At 44.6% G+C, this 27,962-nt stretch overlaps 1 protein-coding gene across 2 annotated transcripts in view; it reads left to right on the forward strand.

Moving 5' to 3' along the window:
• Window positions 1-27,962, forward strand: part of LOC144141083 (tyrosine-protein phosphatase 10D-like) — a 164,009-nt gene that overhangs the window by 30,137 nt on the left and 105,910 nt on the right. For both annotated transcript variants that reach the window (XM_077672604.1, XM_077672605.1), the window contains exons 2-6: window positions 6,978-7,293; window positions 10,416-10,733; window positions 15,272-15,607; window positions 19,632-19,958; window positions 26,751-27,083. In XM_077672604.1, coding sequence (XP_077528730.1) covers window positions 6,978-7,293; window positions 10,416-10,733; window positions 15,272-15,607; window positions 19,632-19,958; window positions 26,751-27,083 — 1,630 coding nt within the window. The remainder of the gene's footprint in view (window positions 1-6,977; window positions 7,294-10,415; window positions 10,734-15,271; window positions 15,608-19,631; window positions 19,959-26,750; window positions 27,084-27,962) is intronic.

Here is a 27,962-nt window from a genome sequence, read left to right on the forward strand (position 1 = left end):
ACGTCCATGGGCCCTCTTTCCCCGCTGGAGCGTATTTCGCCCTAAAAAGAAGTACACGCCAAACACACGTCAAAGGGACTATGACCATCAGTGGCTCGCAGGGCGCAGAAAAAAGCTCCCACCTCTCCTCGCGGGAACCCCTCTGTAGATGCGACGCATAGGGGTTCACGTTGCAGCGTTGGACAGCGGAGGAACGGCGCTGGAGCGATGGAGCGGAGCGGCGCAGGCACCGCGTTTTATAGCGCGCATAACGGTGAGGGGACGCGCCGGCGCCAGTGCATCTGCCGCGGCTATGACGCAACACAATCCAACACAATCCACTGTATTCCAATCCAAATCCAATCCAATCCAAGCCAAGCCAAGCCAAGCCCACCAAGCCAATCGAATCCAATCGAACGCCCCTCGCGAGAGAGTGTCCGCTATCGGAGAGGAGAGGGGGTGAGCGGCGGAGAGCGAAGCTGGCGCGGCGAGGAGAATGGGGGAGGGGCGAACGCCGACAACAACGATGCCGACGCCGGATGGAGGGACAAGGCGGATGAATGAGATGCGTGGCATCTAATAACTGGCGCAGGTTGCACAAGTTGTGCATGGCTGGAAACACGGCAGAGCTGGCGCATGGCCGCTGGATGAGAGCGCACGCAAGGTGCGCCTTTCATCCAGCGGCCGTGGCTGGCGGCTGTTCTCCCTTCGTAGGAAACCCGGCTGTGAAACCGCGTAAGGATTTGCGAACTTGCCTCTTGACGTTCTCCATGACTGGCAGGCGCGGATGCTTTCCTCCGCAGGTTCTCACATCTCTCCCAAAGTGGACCGCGTTCGCACGTGCTAGAACCGGCAGCAACCGGCTTCGCGAAGTCGGCGTCTACGCTCCCTAATTGAGGCGCGAACGCACGTCAACTGGCGAGTAGAAGAGCGCGCGGGAGATCACGCCATGAACGCTGGGCACAGTCTCCTCGAAGGTCGAGCTGGCCGACTCCGGGCGCTCCTCACAAGGCGCATGCTCACGTGCGCTCGGTATTTTGTTTTGGTATTTTGTGCGAGCTCCTCACGCGACGCAGGCCAACACGGAAGCCTGGTGGACGTCGGGCACTCCATTCGCGGTACACTCTCACGCGCGCTCGGTATTTTTCTTGGTACTGTTTTTCTGGTAACGCTCAACTGCGGAACTAGAAGCTTAAACAGCTCTGCCGTTAAAAGCATCGCAATCATCCCTCTCGTCATATGCATGGCCACGTATACTCCTCAGCCTTTCGTATACGGCGCTCCTGACACGGAAAAATCTATGGAGACTTCACAACATGGTTCCGCCACACGCTGCAGAGAGCCGCGACAGAAACGATGGTTTTGTAGGCAGGTTGTGAATAAGATTCTAAAATTTGGCTCTAGCACTCGGACAAATTCAGAAGGAAGGGATTAGGCTGACCGTTTTCGAGTACTCTAGAAATAATATAACGCGACTTACACGGAAGTATAACTTAAAAGGGTGCCTTATTGAGGGCTTGTTTCTCTTCTGTTTATTTACCAATGTTTTTATCCTCCGAATCAGGAGTGTTGGGGTTGAGAAATATTCCGATTCGTTTCTTAAGATTCTCTGTTCGCTCTTCGCTACGTTCGACCGTGCTGTCGGGGTTATTCTTTTTTTATGTTGTGGCCTGAGCGTGGTCTCGTTGTAAGCTCCCGAATTGTAATTGGGAACAATCAAGGAATCTGTTCTTCATGTAGATATTAAATTGATCCCTAGTTTCTCTCGAAGCATGGTTTCACCCGCCTAAATACACCCTTTTCCTACTGTGACAATAGATAGAAAAGGAAAATCTTCCATCGTAGGAGCAGTAATAAGGAGGAATTCAATAGGGAAAATAATGAAAGCCTCGTTCTGAAGAGAAAGATGGTTAAAACGAAAAGCTGCCTCCAGTGCAGCCTGAGCCAAATTCAAAGTCCAAAATCCAAACTACTTCGTCGTGTTATAGCCAAAGTCCAGACTACAAACGGCTTCGACCGTGTTAGGCTGGCGCAATCGCATAGACGTCGGCTTCTTAACGGGAGTGACTAGTTTCGATTACGACCAAGGGAAGTGTTGCTCTCTTGAGGCGCTTGTTGTGCCTTTGTGGAAACCTGTAGTGTAAGTTGGCTATCCTGCATTGCGTTTCTCTAAGAAAGCGTTGCGTTTCATCATTATCATCATAATAATAATCATCATCATCACGCACATGTGCCCTCTATTGTGTGACGTTGGCTTTCCTGCAATGCGCTCTCCCGTTCACCGCCACTGGTGAAGCATAGAACGCTTCACTTTAATAAAAACCCAAAACTCTTAATTACGGAAGGAACCAGCGCCTTCACATTGACAAGGACGGTGTCTGAAGCTATTTTAACGAATTTCGCAGAAAGAAACAACCTGTCATAGAATCAATGCTGAAAAGCCCGCGAGATTTAAACCTTGAAGATAATGCTGGTCACAAGTATTCCTTTGCTTTCCTTTAGAATATCTTCAACAGATAAGGAGGACTACCTAATGGATATAGGCGTTGCGCTGCTGAGCCCTAAGTGGCGGGTTAAATCAACGCCGTGGCAGCCATCGTGTTTTGGATGTAGCCGAAAAACGAAAACACCGATTCTCGAGATTTTGGTTTTCCTAAAAAAACCCCAGGTGGTCGAAATGAATCCGCAGTCCTGCACTACGGCGCGCATCAGTGCCCAGGTATAACTTCGGTGCTGAAAACCTCAAAATTTGGGTGTTCATTTTTTAACCAAGGAGTTTAGGTACATGTACGTTTAAAGTATTGTACCAAATGATCCCAGGGCTACTATTACGGAATAATAACAATGCTTCCCATATAAGTAACTTTTATTTGAATATTGACAACTGCAGAAATCAATAAAAATCGTGGAATGAGGAAGGCTACGTGCAAGTAAAATCGCCAGTTCTGAATGCAAGAACATTTTTTCAACGGGCACTCTCCCTGAACATTGTCCGCCAATTGTATGATTGATCAAGGAAAAAAAAACACAGAGGGATGTCGGTGGAATTATCACTTAATGAAATAATGAGTTTCTGTGGCAATAAGCTTTCACTCATGAGTAGGAGCCCATTACCTCAGATAATGGCCCGAGATGTTACACTTCAATAATAAACCCTACTGGCCACTTTTCTAGTCCGTGGAAGGCATTCATGCAATCACCTTATCTTTCGTTCATTGTTTCCTAGCATTTGCGTGGTTAACAGGATATAACGGAAGTTACTCACAAAGGTAGTGCGTTATCTCAGTTTGCCCGAGGTACGCGGAACATTTGACCTTTATGCGCACCGCTGCATGCCGAATTGAATTCGTAGCGTGTAGTGAGAATCAGGAACGTGTACGTTTTCCAAAATTTCAAAACGAAAGGTTAGAATGGTTAGACCCGCCACGCTGGCTCAGTGGCTAAGGCGCTGTGCTGCTGAGCACAAGGACGCGGGTTCGATAGCGGCCGTGGCGGCTGATTGTCAGCTGATGGCGAAGAGCGAAAACGCCCATTTGCCAAGATTTCGGCGGACGTTAAAGATCCCCAGAAGGCCAAAATTAATACGGAGCCCTCCACTACCGCGTGCCTCGTAGCCCACGCGCAGATTCGGCTCGTTCAGGACCAATATCAATCAACATGAAAGGTTTCCGGATTGACTGCGGGGAATGATAATCAGTTACACTAACTTAGGGAGGTTTGTCAGGTCAATTACAAACAGCACAGAAGAACGCGAGGATATCCGTGTCATTGATTATGCTTGTTGTTCTGCGTTATTAGTGTTGCGCGTCGTTTAAATTTGTGATACTCGGAACGATTTCTCTAAAAACCCATTTCGCAACATTACCTAAAAATAGATGCCTGTCTTTTCATTGATATCTTCAGCTTACTGCATTGCTGTATCCTATAGGAGATCTATTAATCAGTTAGTCATATCGTTTCCCGCCATTTAATTTCTTTCAACTGGAACCTTGACAAGCAGTGATGTTTCCTGAAAAGGCAGCAGCATAAATTAGGTTTACACGCTCTAAAACATTCAAGCATCAGCTAAAACAGAATTTTGGACTAGCTATAAGTTTATATAGGCTGGTTTTCTGAAAAAGCAAAGATGATATCATTTTTTAGTTACCTCGCACTCACCAACCGTCCTCTTTGACCTCAAAAAGTGTCCGAGTCCGGCAAACTTCTCAGTAAAGCAATGCATGCTGGTTGCATTGCGAGATATGTCAACGTTCGTTGGTGTGACGCTTTTGGCAGGGTGTAATGGGGTGAAAATGCATTACGCAGAACGCGTACGAAATGTGGCAACCTCAGATCTTTTTTCTTGTGAAAACCAATAATTAAATAATTTCTCCGGAGCATTCCTTGTAATTTCTTATAATTTCTAAGTATTGCTTGCAAAATTTAAATTGTGCCTTCCATAGGATTGGTAGTTTTTTTTTTTTTGCAAATTCGCGAACTAGCTTCAAATACTTGGCATACAAACTGAGCATTATTAACGCGACTTCCAGTTTCGCAGCGCCATTCGAAAGCCTGAAAGCCAGTCACCTGGCCTGGCATTGTAAATCAGCGGGTGTATTTTTTATTTAATACGTACCGTCCAGCCACCTTTTGGTGTCGAAGTCAGGGGTGGTGCATACTTGCATATTCACAGCGAGAAATACCTCGCACTAAAAATTTCCACATTTTCGCTTCAATACAATTTGTTGCTTTCATTCTATCATGTTATAAATTATACATTACACATCATAGAATTTTGACTTTCCGTGTAGGACTCAATTCGCGGTGCAAACATGTACTTCTGTGAGCATATGTTCCCGGCACCTCTTGTGTCCCTGACTAAATTTAGTGGATGGTGTACAAGGAGCATCGGAAGATTATATAGTTTGAATGCTTAATAGAAGATTTAAATCTTCGAAATTATTACAGCGTCAAACTTTGTATCCTGCGTAGTGAGTTGGAACGTGGAAAACAAAACATTTATCTTTTCTTGAAGCTTCCTACGGAAACGCAATCTTCAATTCCATAAAAAGTTCAGGTGCTCTAAAAAAAAGTCTCTATTCTGTTTTCGGGACAAGACCAGTTTTTAGGCTTTTGTGACGCCGCGTTTACCACCCCTTGTGTAAACATGAATCTCGGTCATAGCATAAAAAATATTTTCCCTTGATTTAAATACCAACTCAGGACAGCGCGCATATACGTGCGCACTGTAAAAAAAAAATGAATTGAAAGTGATTAAAGACGACTTCACAGACCTTCTGCGTTCGGCGTGTTATAGAGTACACCAACAAAAGATTCAAAACATCGCAGAAACTGGAGATATCAGCCTGGGTACCGGCCAGATAAAGAGGGCATCTATAAAGTGTTTATAGGTCACCGGGACTACCGTAAAAAATAAAAAAAATAACGGTAGTGACGGGGCATGGCAAAACAATGAAAGAAAACGTGCTTCTGTCGTGAGAAGTTTTTTAGGCGATAGTTTTGAAAAACAATTGAGCACTGTGCCGCCAACAGGTGAAAGAATACTGTCAGCGCAGTCCACAACGGCGCAGGCATAAAATCCCAACACCGCTGCCAAGATAATAGACGTAAGAGCTCCGTGTTATTTCATCAGCGGCTATTGTGTGCGGCTGCCGACGATAAGCGAACGGAATACCACAACCATAAGAAACGTAACGTTAAAAACAGCCCGGGAGCATAAATAAAAGGCAGGAGTGGCAAAACGCCAACCCAAATGAAGAAGAAGAAATTGAGCTGCATGACACTAAGCGGCATGACAGATCAGTATGCTCCTGTAACCAGTTTCTTTTGCAAGCACCTGCCTACCTGATATAAATTACGCCGGTGCCCTTATCTCTGGTAATACAGAGGAAATATTTCTGGCATGTGAACTCCAGTGACCCCCTAGCCTTCCGAGCTGGGATGCTATCTGTCAGAGATAATAGCTAATGCGCATACCCCGGGGTTTCACAGGCTTTGCCCGATAGGAGATATGTCTGTGGTATTTTTGTTGAACGAAAACCTAAAATAAAGAACTTCTTCGCGCTTCTTCATAAGTTATGTCCCTGAATTACGAGGCTTTGGGCGCAATAACTTTATCTGTCTGTGGTACAGCGTAAAGTTTAGTGGAGGTTTTTTACGTCGTTATGTCGACATTTTGTTGGTGTTCCTGTTATCATTTCGAAAAAAATTGCCGCCGCGGAAACAGGCCGCATAATTTACGGCCTCATTAGTGGTGCTTTATAAACATATACATAATTGGAAGTTACTCTGTTGGATCCCTCCTGGTATGTTTGCTGTACCGTAGGAGATCCCTCGTGGTATAATTGCTGTACCGTAGGAGATCCCTCCTTGTATAATTGCTGTACCGTAGGAGATCCCTGCTGGTGTAATTGCTGTACCGTAGGAGATCCCTGCTGGTATAATTGCTTTACCATAGGAGATCCCTGCTGGTATAATTGCTGTACCGTAGGAGATCCCTGCTGGTATAATTGTTGTACCGTAGGAGATAAACAGTCCGCAACATCAGTTACAATGACGTATTACACAATGACGCACAATCAGGAGCATTCTCAGGTCTAGTAACTTGAGATACTTATAAATGGAAGAAAAGTATGGCAAGAATCTCCCAGAGGGAGGAAATCTCCAAAACAAGCGGTGCTTTCATGTGCCTTTATCAGCAAAATCACAAAGCTAACAATATCACCCTCCTCCATGTCGCCCCCGAATTCTGTGGGTGTCCTAATGCGGTGTAACCTTAGGTAGTTCGCTTATTGAGAGAGATGAAACGTTTTGTTCAACAGTTGTTAGCATGGTTTCTACAAACGAAGGTAAAGAGTGGTACATTCGACAAACAGAGCATTTAAAAGCCAAGAAGTTGCTATTTTTGCCAGGATTGTGAACTAATGGCCCGAGTGTGTTTAAGGCCCATTTTACGAGAATTCACTATGTGGCCTGAAATGCCGTATTTTGTTTTACAGATTGCGCTGTCACGAGGATCGTGCCCACAGCTTCCCAGTCTCAACATAACGAGGAGAGGTCACACGTTGCTCATACAGAGAACGGAATCTAGTCATGCCAACGACAGCAGTTGCATCTGCTACCCAGTCGACATTGGGGAACAAAGCGATAATATTACGTGCAGCACCAACTTCATCGCTCGAGTTTTCTGCCAACCGCTTCCATTGGACAAAGCCAACGTAACGGAGGTCTCCCTGGAAGAAAAAATCACCTCCGGCAACGCGTCTGTATGCCTTTTATCCGACTGTGGAGAGCGAAACTGCAGTCTTTACGACAGTGAGTACAACGTTTTTCTAGTATTTGATCCAAGAAAATTGCAATAAGATGTTCGGCAAGGTGACTGGGCGATGTGTTGAGCATCATGGAAAAAGAGGGACACCGGCTTGACACGTACATGCAGGGATACAAAAAAAAGCAATAACACTGCTGCCAACTCCTTTCGTTTTTGTTTTGGTACGCAGCTCTACAAATGTTAGCGACATTTTAAGCTCACAAAAGTGTCTTCGCTTGACATTTTGGACATAGAAACAACAGAAAAGAGAGAATCTGGGATCCTCACCGCTCGCACCGTGTTGTGGTTGCAGGAAGGTATAGCATCGGTTAAGATTGCAGTTTTACCCGGACGAGCCGGCTGAGTGGCAGTAGTGCTGAGCACAAATGCGCGGGTTCAGTCACAGCCTCGGCGGGGTTTTTTCTGATTTAGGTGAAACATTGAAACTTCTCTGCACAGAAATTGTCACTGAGGCTAAAGATTCTCAGTTTGTCGAAGTAAGTCCAGAACCTTCGACTGCGGTTGGCCGCATAGCGTAGCTGTAGCTACAACGCGTAATATACCCAAAAACTTTTTTATTGTTGTTCAGTGTGCGTGCACTAAGTGTATGAGATGTGGCTGAAATGTGTTCTATACAAGGCTGGGAATTGATCGCTTATTCAACTTGGAAGTACTGCTCGCAGTGCCAGAACCCATTTGAGGTACCGGTGAATCGATCAGCGCAAGCCGATTTCGTGGCATCGCTGGCACTCCTTAATGAGGAGATGCAGGCCTCGACCAGCGCGAGGGCTCTGCTTGCTCTGAATTGCCTCAAACTTCTCAGAATGTCGCTGTCTTGCAAGTTTCCACCCTAGCGCAATGTGGGTTGAATAAAAGTCATAAAACTCATTAGCGTTATTAATATGGTAGAATTCATGCTCTCAAACCTACTTTTCGAGTGTGTCCTTCGGGTACGAGAAGTTCCTCCTAACAGTGTGTGGTTACAATTTTCACACACCAAAATGTCCCTGCTAGGCATCTTCACCGCAATGCTTCGGCATGACCAATCGAAGTGGCCTAGTGTGCTCATTTGGCATCTGCGCTGGTACATCGCACAATAGAAAACGCCTCCCGCGCCTTGCATGTTGTCCCTGTGGACGGACATTTTTTTGTCAAATCATATATTGGACTTCATCATTCACCTAATTCGCCCATTAGGCCACTCGGATTATCGATTTGAGGCATTGTGGTGAAGACGCCCTACGGAGACTTCTTAAGAGTGCAGGTGACGCCAATTAGCCTGTCTGAAACAGGCATAAGGTTGACGACCTCATAAACGTGTTTGCTTTTACATAAGACACTTACCTTGCAACATTCACACGGTGCATTATAATGGAGGCGCTTGTGCTCTACCGTGCTTCATACTTATGATATGAAGCATAGATAAGCTAAAGACTGAATCATTGAATTTTAAAAATTTCAGCATCTCCAATGGCTAGAAGTTGCTAATCTCCCCATTTTTTAGTCTCGCTTTGAAAATTCCGCAAACGCTGTGTTAAGGACCACGATAATTCATACAAATACCGCTAATACGGGTTACACGGACGCAATTATCACTCCCTGCGTAATGATCAAATATGGGTGGATATTTTTGACGCTTAGCACATAGATTTTCCTCAATTTCTGAGCATGAACGCTTCCACACGAAATATTTGTTTCTACTTGGCAATGTAAAACTGTCCTGTGGGTTTATGCGCAGTAATACTGCGGCAGAATGCACGAATTAAAATTTAAAATGATAGTTTTAGATGTCTACCCAAATAATTCAGAGCCCTTCTACTACGTAAAAAAGGATGACCAGCGGAGCTCATGGGCGTAACTAAATATGACAAGTATTTCAAACTCGGCGTAATGGTACGCCGTCTGATCCGCTGATTGGGATATATGTTGTTTCAAGATATTCTCGGTAACACAAGAGTTAAAGCCGTTTTGTTTAATTATACTTCCTCTATAGATGGCCTTGGTTCAGTGTGCAACACGCAGTGTGGAAAAGGCAGCCTACAAAAACCAGGCTTCCAACAATCTTCTTAAAGTCGCCTTCACTTCCAAATCCAAGTGCACCTCCACAGTCATTATAAGCCGTCTTACCTGAAATATAAACACCCTAGGGCCTTGCTTACTATTTTTAATTAATGCTTTTCTTACGCTGAAGGTGTCGCGCACAGTTTTAACATCCCAGGAGTTTGGGTGCGCGATGCTTGTCTACATCACACTGTTGCCGGATATAATCGACCGGAATCTGCCCATAAGCAGCTTCGCTGTAAAACCACAGCAAGGTTGCTGCACGCAAATTATTATTCAGGACATTGGTAAACGCAAGGAAACAGTTGCTATTTCCTGATTGTAGGCCTACGCTTACATGCCTTTCTAGCAAGATATCACAAACGAAAACGGTACTCGTCTGGCTTACTGGCTTGCCTCGAAGAAAGTCACGGACGACGTAGTTCATAGTACCACGCCCTTGTCACATTGTAAATGAATGATTGGCCTCAAATTAAAGCAGCATTCACGTTCCAGAAAACGTGCATCTGATGGCCTATGCAAGGTCTGAGGGCTGCATTTTAGCTTGCGTAACCTTTGTGCTGTTTTCTGGAGTTGTGAATGCTGTGCTGCGCGAGTATTAGTTTTGGCTTTGTTTTCTGCATATCGGACAGATGTAAGAATCACTGCTTTATATTGTACCTTTTCCTTGCGCTCTCTGGTTTTGCGCCTCAAGTTCTCTTTTATAACAAGGTACAAATATATAAAAGTAAATATAAATATTGCATCAACTAAAATAAAAAGGAAGCAAAATAGTAATCGATTATCCGCACAAATTAGCACGCAACAAAAAATAACCGAACCTTCGCTACAGCTTCCATTCGCTTCCGCATGTTTTGTATTGCATTTAAATAAGAAAAAAACACTCCTTTCACTCAAGAGCCGAATTTACTTCATGCAACAACATCCAATTGGCCCCAAAATGGTCGACCTTTTTTTTGTTAATTCCTTGTGATTACCCTCATGGCTGAAGAACCCAAACAACGCTGATTTTACAACAGCCGCGTTCTTCAGACATGACAATTATCATCGCTTTTCCTCCCCACAGGTGTTCCACACAGCGTTTCCATCGGTGAGCTGAATTACACTTTCGTCAATTCGTCCACGGTGTCTATACGGTGGAGCGTAGAGGGAGACTCCCAGACGACCACTGCTGAGCACTTCCGCGTTGCGTGGTGCGCCGAAGAAGCGAACTGCTCAGTAGAGACAGCGTGCCTCTCGAACGCGGCGTTTGAACAGGGAAATGTAACAGACAGGAGTTATACGTTCGGAGACCTGAAGCCAGCCACAAGCCTATGGGTTCAGGTGTCACCGGTGGGCCCCCAAGGAAACTCCTCCATCGGCTGCTTCGAGACGTCCACCGAAGGTAGGTACACGACTGCGGTGCTCAAAAAGCAGCAGTATTATTTTATTGTTGTTTGGAAATTGCATTGCTAATTGTCTGGGGAAGCGAAACTGAATACACGTCCAGCTATAGGCTGCTTCATTCTATTTTTGGTTTCTAGGTATTTCCCGAAACAGTGTCGCTCCAGCCGTTTCGCATACAATTTGCGTCAATTTGAGTTGCAAATGAAGTAACGTGAAGTGATTGAAGGTTTGGTGGGAGGGACTGGATGGAACCAAAGGGAGGCCAATGCCACTTTGATGCCGAAGAGACTAAAAAGGGGTAGCGGGAAGATTGGGTGAAATACATTAGGTTGATCTACACAAATATGTCCCATGACCATAAGAATGCTAATCGCATTACCCTAGGTCGGTGCTGCCTAGTATTTGTTTCCTTTATAGAGTGAGTACACAGACAAAGAAAAGGACATGCGCGATAGTCGCAACAGCATGCTGAAAGAAATCCAACTCCTTACACGCACTAACAAGTAGAATGGGCAAAGGATTTGTACAAAAAAATTACTAGGTAGACCTGAACGGCCATACGCCCGGAACCACGTATGCATCCCTGAGAATTTTTACTGCTGCAATAGATCACCTGTAAATCGCATTTCAATGCTACGCACTTTCTTGGCTTGTTTGTTTGCTTGCTTGCCCACTCGGATTGATCAATTTCTCCATTTTATTCGCCCTTGACTTACTCAGGTCAAGGTCAACTTCTAGTTTCGAAGAGTGCGCACCGATAACGGAACGTCGGCTAAACATAAAACCGACAACGTGTTACTCACACTTACAAGTTTTCCAGTCGTTAGAGCTTGGTACTAATACATTATAATTATAACGCTGTAAAATTTTAAACCTCAATAATCTGTTCGGCTATCTGCATTCTTACTCACCAAAAAACCTAGCAACACAAAACTCTGCAATTTTCTGCTGCAACAGTAAACCTATTAATAGAATTCAGCTGAACACCCAGCGACAAATAATCCTCTAGCAGTTAAACATCATAAAAATTGCTGAACTTCCCCCGTATTTCCCTAGTATTTTATGTGGTTTGTATTCTGGCTAGGCCGGACAATTTATTTGGGCACATCGAAGTGTTTTTCATCCCTATTGTTAACGTTAATGATTGCAAAACTTCACCCCAGTCTATGTGTAGCAGAATGTGTGGGCCTCAGAAAGGTGCCTTCAGGACGAAGAACAACAACGCGTTTACACTACATATCAGGGTCAGTCAAACTGCCGTCCGCCTTCGTCGCGGCCACCCATGGTCCATCAACAGCTCGAATGTGTTTGCACCTAACGACGATTACCGCAATATCATAGGGGCAGTCCTTGAAACCGATAGAGTGATTGGAATAGCGGTGATAGCGTAGTCCGCCTCGGAGGCCAAACACCGCGATAAGACGCTGCACAAAAATATCCGAGCGCGGGAGAGAGAGAGAGAGAGAGAGAAAGAGAGAGAGAGAGAAAGAAACTCGCGCCGCCAATTAGATTCCACGGTGGTGGTAGTTCTATTTCCAATGGACGTGTCTTTTCTGTGGCAATGGCACGAAACATGCAGTAGGGAGTATATTTACCTCTTTCTTTTCTTAGCCTTGTGCGTTCGCAAGTGTCTCCTTTCGTTTTGCTATAAATCCCGGTATCAAAGAAAACACAATAATTTTGGTTTGGGCCGTCGTCTTCTAATGAAGTACACCGGAAATTTTATGTTCCTCATTAGATGTAGCATCTCCTCCACCATTATATTCCATTTGGTACGAACTTGGTTGCTTGTTCAGTCGTCTACAGGGAAAGATTCAAAGATAGTCGGCATTTCGCACATCTTGTTAAATGCCAAATATGCACTTTGACATTTGTGTATTTGTGTCCACTGCTCTGCTACAGCACCCACCCAGGTTTTATGTAGAATAAATCTGAGCTGCCGACTCTGAAAAGTTGTTTACTGCCACTGTGTTTCCGCAACGATTAATCTCTCTCTCTCTCTCTCACTCTCTCTCTCTCTATATATATATATGGAAGGGTGCCATTCCACACCTCTTGGTCATACCGTGTTTAGTCTTAATGCAATGCTGAAGTATCGATCTAACATTTGCACATTTGTGTCCTTGTCACAGTCACTCTAAGGTGTGTTGAAGACGCTCGAAGGGCGTCTTCTGCACACCCTTTCATAAGGACCCATCGAAGTGGCCGGACGTGCAAATTTGGTACATTTGCACAGCGGGCAAATTTCCACCCTTGGCGTTGCCCCCTTCCCACCCGCCTAGAGTTTTCAGTGATGGTGAAGGCCGAGCCTTCAACTTAACATTAAAGGGCACCTGCACTAGGAAATTGCGCAATGCACAACGTCATGCATGTCTTGCTTGTTTTTCAAATTTCAATTTCAATTACAATTTATGTCGGACGCCAATACATAGATGTAATGTCCACAAGGCGTGGAAAAAGAAGACTGGGACGTCTCCTAACGAGGCCTGCGCCCCGGAAGTACAGACCGGGAAGCAGTGGGTGCAATCCAAGAAAATAGAACAGTGCAAGAACTCTGCACGGGAGCAGAAAACGAACAGCTAGAATATATAATAACGACAAAACAAACAAGCACAACTAGTAGAGTATAAAAATAGGGTGTTAGTTACATGCGGACATAAAAACGATCACATGAACAAACAATATTTCGCTACAGTTAAATGTTTATAACAGATATACTTTTAACACATGGGATGCATGCCACAATAAATTGGCTAAATCTTAAAATGTTCAACTCGAAGGAAAGTCAGTTATGACCAGGTATATCTAGCCCAAGCAGTTTTACTTTCTTTCTGTATTGCCAGATAGTTTATCGTTGTGGGCTTCATCAGTTACAGAATGGTGACTGTTACAGAGATATATAATTTGATTATGTATAGTTTGCTACAATGGTTTGTTCGGGGTTTACGTCCAACTGGATAGTTCTTACGTAAGTTATATACTACCCCTCGTTATAAATATTTGTCAAAGAAAAGAACAAAATCATTCTTAATTTGGTGATAAAGACAAATTGCTAAGAAGCAACTGTATAGTTTAGCAAAGGGTAAACATTTTTATAATCTGAAAAATGGAGCTTTCTATTTGAGATATCGGGCACACGAACCATAAAGCTTTCTTTTGAAGGTACTGAAGCCGATCGGAGTCAGTTTTATTACCCAATCCCCAGACTAAATGGCAGTACACAAGGTGTGAATGAATAAGTGAAAAATACAATTGTTTCTTCAACCACATTTGTAAGATATGTCTGAGTCGGCACATCAAACCTATTGGCCTAGATATATTAAAGCAAACATGACTGACATGGTCCGACTAGTTTAGATAAAATTTGAATCAAACCGTTAGGATCCGACAACCACTGGTGAACATAAGTAGGGAATTTTTAATCGGTAGTTCGACATTATGGAGGATGGGTTTATTCTTCGGAGCAAAAAAGCATCAATTCTGTTTTGTTCGCATGGGGCGCAATTTTATTATTATTTAGACATATATTTATTTCATTAGACCAAGCATCTGATTAGCTTCCGATTCTAGCAGTGCGATGTGTTGTCCTGAAAAGAAACGATTTGTGTCATCCGCGTAAAGAACAATATCCGGGGTTGAGGGTGTACTGACGAAACTTGAATAAACAAACTGAATGGCCTTCCGCTGAATCCTTTCAAGTTTCTTATTGTTTTGTTTAGTATGGGGGTCCCACACGATACTCACATATTCCAGATTTGGCCTAACGAACGAAAAATAATTAAGAAGCTTAACGTTTGGAGGGGAATTTCGGAGCTTATATATTAAGAAGCATAATTTCAGGAAGGCAGACGAGCAAATATTATCTATGTGCAAGTTTTATGATAAGTTATTTGTTAATGTAACGCCGAGGAATATATAGCTGTCAACCTGTGTGAGTGAACAGGATCCTAATTTATACACGTGTTCACTGAGGTTTTCCTTTCTTATCACACAAAGTATACACTTTTTTTCCAAATTTATTTCCATTCAGCATTCTGCACACCACTTACGCATGTTTTGAATGTTTTTGTCGAGTTCGTTCTGATCATTAGTACTTCTGACTTCCCGAAACAAAACACAGTCATTAGCGACCAATCCAATTTGAAAAGTAGTGTCAACAACAGTTACGAAATCGTTAATATACAACAGAAAGAGCACTGGTCCAAAAACACTACCCTGTGGAGCTCCAGAGGTGACAGGAAGACACCGAGATTGTTCTTCGGTAATTTTTACAAGGTGTTGGCGGTTGGATAGGCAGGCTGCGACCCAAAAAACAAAAATATCCGGAATGTGCATGTCTTTAAGCTTTAATATAATTTTTGTCATGTCGTACCTTGTCGTAAGCATTTTTGAAATCTAAAAATATCGCATCAATTTCGCCATTGTTGTCAAGACACGCTGCAAACGAATGAATTATTGTCACCAATAGGGAGGCCGTGAAATTATGGGACAGTGTCGGTATCAGGTATTTTTTAAACGTTGTGTTTTTGTTCCCAGAGATCGAGCCTGTGACGGATGTAAAGCCCCTCCTCGAGGGATTGGACGGGCTTCGTGTGACTTGGAAAGATCCAAAAGAACACAACAATGTCACAGACTACTACAAAGTTCGCTACTGCGTGGAAAAACGACACAAAAGCTGTCCCCTCAACCACATCCCTTTTCTCAACAACTGCAGCCGCATTCTTACAGAAGAGAGCTTGAGGAATAACGACTACGATATATCGAGCCTGGAGTCGGACGCTATTCTCGTAATCGGAATCAGCGCATTCCGACGATACGCGAGCGGATTGGAAACAAATTCTACAGAAGTCACTGAGTGTATCCCGACACCAAGTAAGTAGGTTTGCCATGAGATGTGCTCCTGTTTGTTAAAGTAGTCGTTATTTGCGGTGATTAACCCTTTTGAAACTGCAACTTTCTCACGCTCTGCTATCCTGCAATGTCGATTGGACAACTACATAAACCGATTAAAACTACGGTTGTCAGTTGTCAGGATTTTCTGCCTAGCACCTCTTCTCAAGGCTGAGAGCATGTTCAGCAAACTGAATGGATATTTGGTGCTGTATTTCTTGGATGGTAACGTGGAGTCTTAGGGGGCTTTGACTAAGTGGTCATGGAGGCTTTTACTGCATAGGAGGTTCCCCTAGTGCAGAGAAACTGCTAGCGTCATTTCTTTGCCCTCCATTCTGCAAGCCTGAAGAGAAAGTGTGCACAGGCCACACCTTTCAAAACTACTACCGCTGGTGCCCCTGTTCATACCTGTGAACATTTCGTAGCGCGCACGTTGCCTTGGGTGTATTCAATTACCTTTTGTTATGTTTAGAAATACACAGCAGGTTGGATTTCAGAGTAAAAAACCACGAGCGTCTAAGAAAGGTATCAATGACAAGCGACATAAACGCGAAACAAAAAGATATCATACGTCGAATTTCGCGAATGGTGGCACACACCGTAAAAACAAAACAAAAGAAAAGAGGGTCTCTGTATTACCGAACGGGATCAAAGAGAGCTGAGGGAAATGAACAATGGGACAGAAGAGGAACCTACCTTGGTATGTCGCAAGGGGCGCCAAGTACCAGAAAAATGCAAAACAACAAAAAACCACCAAAAAACCTGTTTGGTTTACACCGCACAAACGCGGTCAACTCAGGTCAGTAGGCTGGAAAGAGAGTATGCCGAAGACGATTCAACTTCAAAAGAGGCGCACCAAATTGCAATTATCAATACAGAGGTTCGGCCACAATTATGTTGATTGAGGCTAAGCGCACCGATTATACAGATTCCGTATGCGCTGTCTAATAGAGACCGGATGGATTTTATCTACGCTGCGCGAAACAGCGGCAAGTTCAACTAACTTAAATCGCAGTGGTGATGGTTTGGCAGCCACCATCTGTAACATTGCCATGACAGCCTTAATTCAACAAACTGTGTATTTCGATCCGATCGGTCATTGCCAGGAGGCCCTTTTGTCTACGTCACAATGCGCTATAACTGGCGCAGCGATTGGCGGCACTCCTGGCAACGAGCCAGGTACTTGGTATGGATGAATAATATTTTTTTGTTTGTCCAAGCAGTTGTAATTCAGCGCTTCCGTAACGGCCATTTGTTCGTTTTCTGCAATTGGAATAGTCGCACGATTTCAATCTTTCGTATTAGGACACTCTAGATGAATTAGAAAATTGTTTGGCCTATTCTGCTGTTTTGGACAGATATATTCTTTAACCGATAACTTTATTGTGAGCCTTCCATTCTGCGGATAGATAATATCTTTTTATTTGCCAGTTCAGGATAGTTATGAGCAGCTAAGAGCCGCAGAAATCTCCTGCGGCAACAAAAATTCCTTCACCACAATATTACGAGACTCTTAAAGAACACTTCTGGCCAGTCAAACTGACATATAAAAGACACAAATGAAGTGGTTCGAGGTGGCTCATTTTGAGCAGCGATATCAATTTCTTCTAGAATACAATGAGTAAAAGCACTTAAAGGCGTTATTACTTACAGCATAAAAGCTCGAGCCGGTACCTTTGCGTTGCGCAACCATTCTTTGGCAATGTTGGACGTCAACCCGCAAGTATAGCTCCCTTATGTACATCTTGTTTATTTAAATCGTTGACAGGTGTTAACATCAAATTGCCACCCACATAAGTGGCCCAGTGGCTAAGGCGTTGTGGTGCTGATATCAACGATCCTGTTTCAGTCCCTACAGCAGGGGCTGCTTTTCTGGTGAAGGCGAAAAATCGAATTAAGGCGAAAAAGCGAAAAAAAAAGATTCAGGCGCACCTTAAAAACCCCAGGTGTTCAAAATTATTCCGGAGCCCTCCACTACCGCACGCCGAATAGTCCAGGTGCAGCTTGGGTGTGCTAAGCCCCCGAAATTGGAATTTGATCTTTAAATGGTCGTTCAGGATAGCCAATTTGTCGTTGTGTATTCAAAAATCTGTGATGGTTACAAGATCAAACCATTGGAAATCAACTGTCTTCGGAAGTTTTCATGAGCTTGTTAGATGTCTTGAGGACCTCCGTCGGCTGTGTGCAGTTTTGCTGTTACTTGGGTGTACCAAGCTAACAAACTGTCATGCTCCTACTCTCAGGGCGCTTCACGTATAATATAAGCATGGCAAATAAAACTCGGCATCCTCCGATGTAGAATACTCCGCAAACTTCGAGGGGTACAATCTGCGTGACCTCAATTTGTTCATCCCTCTGTTTCTTTTATGGCCTACGTGGCAAAATACGAACCACAGATCTGACGATGAACAAGGCTGAGATATGAATAGTTAACGCCAACGAGCTTAAGCCCAGCTGCTCCTTTGGGCTCGTTTCCTTTTTAGTTTCTTAGAGGGACAAAATAGGAGTCTCTATATCAGTATTTCTACTAAAAGGCCTCTTATGTAACCCTCTCCGTCACCGTGTCTCCAAATGGAGACGCGACTTCGTCGTTTTCCTCGTGAAAACGAAAAGAGTTTATGCTACATAGTGGTGCGCCTGATATTCGAAACCTACGGATGTAAAACGTAGCATCACGTGATGTGGAATGGCAGAACCGCACTCGTAAACATCGTTTCAAAATGGACGTCACCAAGTTTTGTGGGAGCTCCGGTGTGTTGCCGTCCTAAGTGCTCGTTTACTGCGCTGTAAGTCATTTATAAAGACTAAAAACAACTCTTTCATGTGCAGAAATTATTATTTCACCTCCTTGTTTGTAAACTGCCTCAGGATATCTAATGTTTCATAGGGAAAAGGAGGATTGAGTAATAGTGTGTCCTTATGAGGACGTGACGCCATTTGCGTACTAAGTATTCTAGAGAGACTGAACTTTGTTTCTTACCTCTAAACACTTGACACTGCTAAAACTCCAAGTATCGAATTTTTCGTCAATGAACAAAATTCGTGACTGAAAGGGATAATCGCAGTTAGGTCTACATTTATGGCACAAATATCGTTCCCAAAGAAATCAGTAAACATGAATTAATCGTGGATGCGGTTCGATTTGTAGCTACTAAACAGTTGGCGCATTGGTAACATTCGAAAAATATAACAACTATCACTAATTTTTCTTGGAAACGGGAAAATTTTGAAATAATAGAGAAAGGCCAACTTCGAAAGCATACCCTCAGTACTTCAGCCCACCATGGTGGCATTTGGACAGCAGTGACTACTGGCCGCCGTTCCCGTACGGAAGAGGTGGCCGCAATAAACGGTCCACGCGGGTGTACGGGCCTGGCGGACTGGGTAGTCGTCTTGAGCTCTTTGTTCTTCGCGCAAATCTAGGAACCTCGGGATCTTGGGGTCTTCGTCTTCATACGCGTGGTTGCACCTACCAGTTTTAGTCATAACATGAGGCAAACCGAATCTCAGCTGCAAAAAGCCAGATTTGCAAAAGGGGTGTGCACGTAAAAATACTTTTGCCCTACTCCATTTTCCCGTTGTATATCTCAGTAAATTTTAGTGAAGGATTCGATGAAAGTTCGTCTACTCAGGCATTATTTGAACAACCAGTAAAGCAGTCACTGACCAAGTTAAAAAGATGAAAGGCCTTTCGGGAACCATACGGACTCGAAACGTCTTCAATCCTTTTTGACTTAGACACAAGAGTTTTACTTTTTTCCCTAAATACCTACCCATTGTCTCAACTGCATGCTCTGGAACACAAAAGTCCCACTATTTTCATCAGGGTGCCTGTGGAAGAAGAAAATTAAATTTTCCTAATTCATCAGTGATCTTCTGTAAAAGCGGCAGAGCTTATTTCATGCCTTGTCAATAAATTTCAGCAAACCCAACGGGCCTTTAGGAATGCTTATATGTTTGCCTATTTGAGAGTGAAGCCTTGAATGTATTTTGCTTATTTTTTCAGGTGCAGGTACTATCACTGACTTCACCCCACATAATATAAGCAGTAGGGAAGCTTCTCTGTCATGGAAACTGCAACGAAATCCTCAGCAACTGCTGAAGCCGTCTGCCTACAACATTACGTGGTGCGTGACTGGTCTTACTGACTGTCCACCTACCTGCCAAGGAGCACACCAAGCATCAAATAGAACAATGTCCGAAGCACTGGAAATTCAAACTCTCCAACCTTGGAGTGCAGTGATCGCCCAAGTGCACGGCCTTTACACGAACGGAAGCGAAGAGATTCAACTAGGCGAACCAAGAGTTATCTGCTTCCGGACTGCTGCAGAAGGTAAGAGCACACAATTATATTGCTGTTCCACTTTGGGAACGCTGCTTATGCAACAGCCTACCAAGCAGCCCCTAACACGTGACTTTTGCCGGCTTTGTTAAGCTCTTGCCCGGCGCTTGCTGCTTTGTGCCGGCGGTCAGCGCTGCACACGTGATCGGAGATGCCGGTCCACGCCTGTAGAGGAAGGCTACCCCTCCGCACCCACCAGTGATTCACGTGGGCTTCTCCTGGCAGGTTGGGGAAAGTCGCTTTGCGGTGCTTGCTTTTTGCTGGTGTTATTGTTTCAAGACTGGGTGGCGTGGGTAATTTATCCTCTCCGTCTTGCGCCGTGCTCACGCTCTCCACATCAGGACGCACTCCTCCTCCGTCGCATGCTTCCCTCTCTTCGGTCGGCTGCCGCTCCGATCACATCACCCATTTCACTGTCGCGGAACTTGTGCTTGCGCGTAAAAAGAGAACTATGCCAGTTTTATCGTGATTGCTTAGGCTATAGAATTGGAAGATAAGGGAAACCTCAAGGTTTCAAAACTGGAATATATTTTCCGCAATGCAGTGAGCATATGCGTCGTAGTACAAAACCATTGTTCACTCACTGTGAAAGAAAACGGAGAAGCAGATGTGAAGTTCGCAATATTCTGTTATGTTGTAGCCGCCGCGGTGGCTCAGTGGCTAGGGCGTTATGTGGCTGAGCACGAGTTCGCGGGTTCAATTTTCGGTCGCGGCGGCCGCTTTTATGATCTAAGCGAAAAACAAATACGCCCGTGTATACGAGATTTCTGCGCACGCTCAAAATCCCCAGGTGGTCAAAATTAATCCGGAGCCCTCCACTACGACGCGCCTCATCGTCTGCGTTGCGTCGGCGTGTAAAGCCCGACAATCAATCAATCATCCATTTGTGATGTAGCCAGCTGTGACATTGTGTAACCCACGAAGGAACATTTGGTAATTTATTTGATTGTATAGTGAGGTGGAGTGGAGGAACAGTTTTCACTGTAAGTGGCGTCTTGAGGCTCGTGTTTATTCAGTTCAAGACAGCTAAGGGATATGGTGTGTGTAAACGGCCGCTGACAGATATGTATCCTATTTTATAATGGTGTTTGATTGGCGGGGTCTGAAGCGATAGAAGAGTGACTAACATTACCGTAAGAATGCAAAGGTTTGTTTATCCAAGCAAAATAAAAAATGGCAGTAGCTAGATACCATCTGCAATGACTAAAGAGTAGCAGAAGTCGCACCAAGCACGTTCTTAATCCCGGCCCGCACTGATAAATTCGTCATCATCATTATCGTCAGCCTCCTCCCGTCCACTGCACGACGAAGGCGGCTCCCAATGACCTCCAACTGCTCCTTCCCTGCGCTGATCGAATCCATCCCCAAATTTTCTGATTTCATCCCTCACTCGGGTTAATGGCCTTCCCCATCTTCTACACTCGTCTCTGGGTATACATTATGTCGCCTGAAATCTCCACCGGTTGTCGGTTCGCCTCACTACATGGCCAGCCCGGGTCAATTTTTTTTCTTTCTTTCAACTACGATATCATACACTCGATTTTGATCCATGATCCTGGAAACTTGCTTCTTGGTCGCGGGTTCGATTCCCGGCCGCGGCGGCCGCTTTTCTGATGGAGGCGAAAAGCAAAAACGCCCGTGTGTAAAAGATTTCGGCGCACGTTAAAGATCCCCAGGTGGTCAAAATTAATCCGGAGCCCTCCACTACGGCGCGCCTCATCGCCTGCGTTGCGTCGGCGCGTTAAACCCTACAATCAATCAAATCAATCAAACTTGCTTCTTGTGCCTGGGTGTTACTCCTAACGTGCACCTGTGATTTAAACCACTTTGTTTATTTACGCGCTCCGTCAAACGAAATTCACAATTACAGACTCGTGGGCACGTTTTGTGGCTATATTGAAAAATTCCTTGCGTCACAAACGCGGGCGGAGGAACCTCACAGAAAGCTATGTAATTTCTCTTCGCTTTTCCTTTTGTGTTTTTGCGGTATGATGTTCTAACGAACGAACTTGTCGTCGACGAAAATTTACACTGTAAAAATAAATTTTGGGTAGCCTTGTACCCACCAATAACCGCTTCTCTAAAACTTGTGGTCGCAACTGTTGCAGATTGTGTTTTTTTTTTGTTTCTGTTCCGTTATGCACATGTGGCTGTGAGACAAGCGTTCACTCTAAATCTGCCATTGGGGCTTGAAATAAACAAGAATTCGGGTTGTGGCACAGACTTTCCAAATCGATAATATTTTATCCAAATGTCGACGCAAAATCACCTACCAGTGGCTAACGCGTTCGATTACTGGCCGCAGCGGCCGCTTTTATGATGCAAGCCAAAGCAAAAACGGCCGTTTGTACGAGATTTCGGCGCACGTTGATGAACCGCACGTGGTCGAACTTAATCCGGAGCCCTCTACTATGGCGCGCCTCATAACCTGCATTGCCTCGGCGTGTTAAACTTTACAATCAATCAATCAATCAAACAATCAATCAATCAATCAATCAATCAATCAATCAATCAATCAATCAATCAATCAATCAATCAATCAATCAATCAATCAATCAATCAATCAATCAATCAATCAATCACCTACCAACACTCGATTTTACAGTGGTAAATGGCAGTCTTCAATGTAGTGCCTCAGAAATTGCCACACGGAACCCGATATTGCCATCAGGAGGACAAAGAACGGGGGTATCGTTTTCAAGGTGCGCCGGTCTCGTGGACACCTTGACACGCATGTGGCGCTTATCTCACGCGTTCTTTGGGCACGATACGAGATGCCGGCTCCCCACGTCTCGTGCACGTGAGGCACCTATAATTGGCACCACAAAGAAACCAGACGAGTGCGTGAGCGACGCGTCTGTATTGTCTGCAAGCCCCGAGAATAGCTGACCGGTCGGAATGGTTTGCCATCCTTACTTTCTTTTCTTTCCGTTGTGGGCGTGTGGTACACGTGGAACGGAGAGAAAGAATTCTTCGCCTCTTGGTCAGAGCCGCGCTTGTCTCCTGGCTGATCACGCCTTTTGGGCTGTGTGTGTCACTAGGCACAGAAGTGCCCCCACTACGCCCGGGTATTTTTCCACATGTTTCAATAGCGCAATATCAGGGGGAAGGGAGGGAGAGACAGTCAGTGACATGTGCAACGAAGTCGACTGTATGTGCTACTTGGACCGCTGTTTATTTATTTATTTTTGTTTATTTATTCATTCATTTATTTATTTATTTTATTTTTATATATTTTTATTTTTTCACCTCAAAGCCCAAAGGCTTTAAAGAGGGGAGTTCTTACACAGATGTACTACATACAAGTAAAAATACAGTAACAGAAAAATAGCAGTCAGGTAACGCCTCCCGATAGGGAGCTCTTCTAAGTCATGCCTTCCTTTTAAATATTTATTTATTTATTCGTACATACTGCATCCCCCCCCCCACTTGGGGCTATGGCAGGAGTGGGCATACAACAGAATAAGTCGAACAGTAATTCAACAGAGCGGCAGAACAATATAACAAAAGCACAATCACGACGAATCAGAAATGGAAAGTACACATTTTTCGAGCTGAAGGGAGCGGGTGTCACCAGGCAATCGGCTCCAGTGTTCGGCAGTTAAAGGGAAAAAACTAAATTTGACTGGGTTAGTTCTACAGAGGTAAGGTTTGATGTTAAGATGGTGATTCTTTCTAGTAATGGACGGCGAGGCAAATGAAATGTATGTAACGTCAGACATGCGATAAGCTGAATGGATAAAACAGTGAAGCAGTTTCATAGAATTATTGAGTCGTCGCGTGCATATTGGGGTAAGTTCCAGGGGTGGAAGGGCAAGGGAAGGCGAGAAGTAACGGTCGTAACGATTACAAATGAATCTGATGGCTTTTTTTAATAGCCTCAATTTTATCGATATCGCCCTGCTTGTGAGGGTTCCATACGAGGCATTCGTAGTCAACTACGGGCCGAATAAGTGTTTATGCATTATTCATTTAGTGCTTTTCGGGCATTGGGCAGCGTTCATCTTCAATAAAGATCGCATGCAGATTTCCATACTCAGCAACGAATTGCGTCGTATATGACGCACGCCAATTGGTCTGCGTTTTGCAACTGCACGATTAGACCATTTAGAGATAATGATTGCATTTATTGTAATTAGCTCTTTGCTCATTAGTGTGTTGAATGTTTTTTTGGGTTAGTTGCTCTGGAGAGTTATTTTTATTAAGCGAATAGTCTAATTATTTTAACGTTACCCAAATATTCATCGGCGCTCTTACTTAGTCTCACTGGATTTCGATTAGGGCTGATTATGTTTTCTCACTTCTAATAGGTCTCATGCCACCTTAATTTTTTTGAGCTGCGGCTGTCTCACTAGTCACTAGTAATCATCCTAGTTTGAAGCAGGCGGAAGTAATCCCTGGAAGGTTTAATATTCAGACTTGCGTGGCACCCAGTGACGTTCATCCGCGTAATTGTAATCTTAACCTAAATATTCGCTATGTTGCCATACGTAGTCATTTAGGAAGTCTGAGTAGCCACGCTAATTCATAAGAAATTCTCATTCGCCGATACATAAGACAAATACATCGCTTGGGAGCTCAACGCGCAACGTTATGGATGAATGCGAAGTTTTACTAGCAAAGCAGACATTTATTGCTTACGCATCAAGCGCGCACTTTGAGATTATGGAGCCCAGTTATAATCGCCGGGAGGTGGAGATTTCTTTCAAACCTGCAATGCGGCATGTCTAGTGACGAAGCGTAAAAGCCCGTCCTTGCGTCTCAAATCGGCTTCGGCCTTTCGTTTGTTTGGTGAAGGCTTACATTTGGATCTGTCGTCCGGTCTCTCACTAGACCACTTAGAGAAGCATAGACATTTTTTCCGTCACAAAGAGAAATTTGAGCAGAAACGTTGGTAGAATCAAAAACATACCTCATGGGTAGATGTCGGGAGAACTACCAAATGATCCAGTCAGGGCTGGGGACTGTAAAAGTTTCATAGCAATGGCACGGTTCAACGCAATATGCAATAAATACTGGCGTCAGCCGAGTCGTGTATTGGCGTGGCACAAAAACACCATCAGGTTCGCCGTAACGGTCGTGACCCAGTCGTGTATTCCTTAACTGCACCCCACAAACCTTCTCTTTGGAAAGTCTGGAGACAATTATAGCACCATAGCGAAAGCATTTGTGTTCAATTAGGCGTCATGTGGACGACGCGGCACCGATCCAATATCCCGGTATTGTGGTTGCCTCCATGAAGCAGCAGCGGCTGCACCACCGGTGGTGAATGCTACTGGGCGCCGCGCTGAATGCCAGACATGCTTATGAGTACTGCGCCGCTGAGCTAAAGCAGAGGGCGCACCTAGTCGCCCTATTGTCATGCTTTCAATCACGGCACTCCAGCGGCGACATCGCACTCCACCACTGCGTAAACGCTCATCCCGTGTACGTTTCACGGATTCCTTGACGAAGCATTTGCGTTGCTTCGCATGTCTTGGCGTTTTATTTCGGAGGGGTGCCTGCTTTGAGGCATTACCTGACAGATAGAAGAACGGCATTGCTTTGGACGTCGTATGTAGCGAATCGAGCAGATACACCAACAACGTTGCGTTCTTACTTTCTTCTCTTATGTAGCATGCATGTTCAGTCCACAAATGATGTCATGTTTATTAGTGCCAGGGATCGGATCTGAGCATTTTCGGCAACCTTGTACAGAAGCATTGGATTAATGGCAGAGGTGCTGCCAACCGTTTTAGGGTGCTTCGAGCGACAACTCGTGTGATTTTCTGCGTGCTTATTATCGTTAGTATTTCACTGCGCCATTCCTGGGCAACTTATCAACGAATGGTGTTGGCTGGTAGCACATTTCCGTCGATATAAACCTTCAATTCACTAGTCTTTCATAAGATCAGGATATCTCCAGTACTATGCTGCGCATGCTCAGTTACATATTCCTGTCGACTGCGCCAATTGTAGGGCCGGTAACACAGTTCACTGATAAAACGGCAGCTTCCAGGACGAAGAAGTTAAAAAGGTCTATAATGCAATTGTTCATAAGATCAGGATATCTCCAGTACTATGCTGCGCATGCTCAGTTACATATTCCTGTCGACTGCGCCAATTGTAGGGCCGGTAACACAGCCCACTGATAAAACGGCAGCTTCCAGGACGAAGAAGTTAAAAAGGTCTATAATGCAATTGTTCATAAGATCAGGATATCTCCAGTACTATGCTGCGCATGCTCAGTTACATATTCCTGTCGACTGCGCCAATTGTAGGGCCGGTAACACAGCCCACTGATAAAACGGCAGCTTCCAGGACGAAGAAGTTAAAAAGGTCTATAATGCAATTGTAACGCTACGCAACTCGTAAATTTATTGCGGTTTTCCCTTCTTTACCCTTCATTTTTCAGGCCTTGCCCTTATGGTTTTAAATGGCGCTAGTGATGGACTTGAACAAGTGTATTCACCCTCGTGTTGCCCCTCGTACCTGTGAGCCATTTTGTTCCGACTCTGTTTTTAAACATTGCGGTTGCGCTTTATATTACAACTTCTTGTTACGCCACGCACCATTACCATAGTCCTCACATTACATCTGCATTATAGCTGCCCTGCATCAGTAGGGCGTACGCTCTCACCGGTACAAAATGCTTCTTGCTGTGTCGCTAGCTGTATATATCAATCATATCATTCCTACCTGTGGTCTCTGTCAAGGCAACAGAGCATGATGTAGTGGTGCCATCGCTCACCAGCACCAACTTTCAGGTGTTTTATTTTTCCCGCCTCTGATTTACTTTCCCAGCTCCTGGACAGCCGGTAAACCTCCAAATCACTACTGTCGAAACAACGAGTGCAACTGTATCATGGGCGGAGCCGAAAGTCAAGAATGGCCCTTTGGATGGGTACGACTTGAGTGTTTGTGCCGCCAACGATTCGGCGGGCCTGTCCTGTGAGGGCGAAAACGTCACCCAGGCAGTCACTCTCAACGGTTCATCGAAAACTGAGTACACGCTCACTGGCCTCGACCCATGGACAGACTACATAGTAGTTCTGGTAGCGTTCAACAGAGGCCCTGACAATGACACGAAAATGGCAAGTCCCGAGGCAACGAAAGTCTTCCAGACGGACGCTGCAGGTGAGCCTATACTTTCATTCCACGTTGCAAGCAGTGTCAGGAAGATAAGCTCCAAATTCTCAGCTTTGCTGAACGTACAATGCAATATAGGGGGGCGAAAAGAAACTTCGCCGTAGGCGTTTTGAAAAAAAAATGCAAGAACTTAAAATCTACGGGGACACTCTAGGCAATGTGCACTGAACAAAAATTCGTGTACGTAACTTACCAAGTGCAACGCAAAGGTAACTATTCCTTTTACAATTATTTCACTGGTAAAATAAAATTTTTCGCATATTCGAGCTCGTCTCGTGACACGTGAATTCGGTCTATCGAAGAAAACTGGCGGTGCTGGTACATTGGTGTGGTAGGCGAAACAGCGCAAAAACGACAAAGACACAGAGAGACACGACAAGGTTACGCGTCATCCCCACAGCGTTGAATTGGACGCTAATGCTTTCGCTATGGTCCTATAATTGTCCCTAGACCTTTCCAAGGAGGCATTGTGTGGGCCGCACTTATGTAACTACACGACCGGGTCACGACCATCACGGATGGCTTGCCGGCAATCCACTGTTTCAATTGTAGGGACTGTTCGCCAGAATTGCACTACACTTCCGTCATTAGAAAGTGAAAATCACGGCTGTAAGTGACATTGCAGAATCAGAAGGAACTGTAACTATTGGGAAGCCATGTGTCCTCACGGCCTCTATAACCTTGCGTGAGCGAGAACTTAATTTTCTACGCATGCGCAGATAATTGTTCGGTTGGATGGCTTTATATATTGCCTCTCTTTCAAAATAAAACCAGTTGATAGTTCAGTGCAGTCCCTGTCGTGTGTCTCTGTATGTCCTTGTCTTTTTTCCGGTGTTTTGCCTAAACGTGAATGAAGAGTTCCGCCGT

This window comes from Haemaphysalis longicornis, unplaced genomic scaffold (assembly GCF_048455015.1).
Source record: "Haemaphysalis longicornis isolate Haplotype H1 unplaced genomic scaffold, Haemaphysalis longicornis Haplotype H1 scaffold_6, whole genome shotgun sequence".
Lineage (NCBI taxonomy): Eukaryota > Metazoa > Arthropoda > Arachnida > Ixodida > Ixodidae > Haemaphysalis > Haemaphysalis longicornis.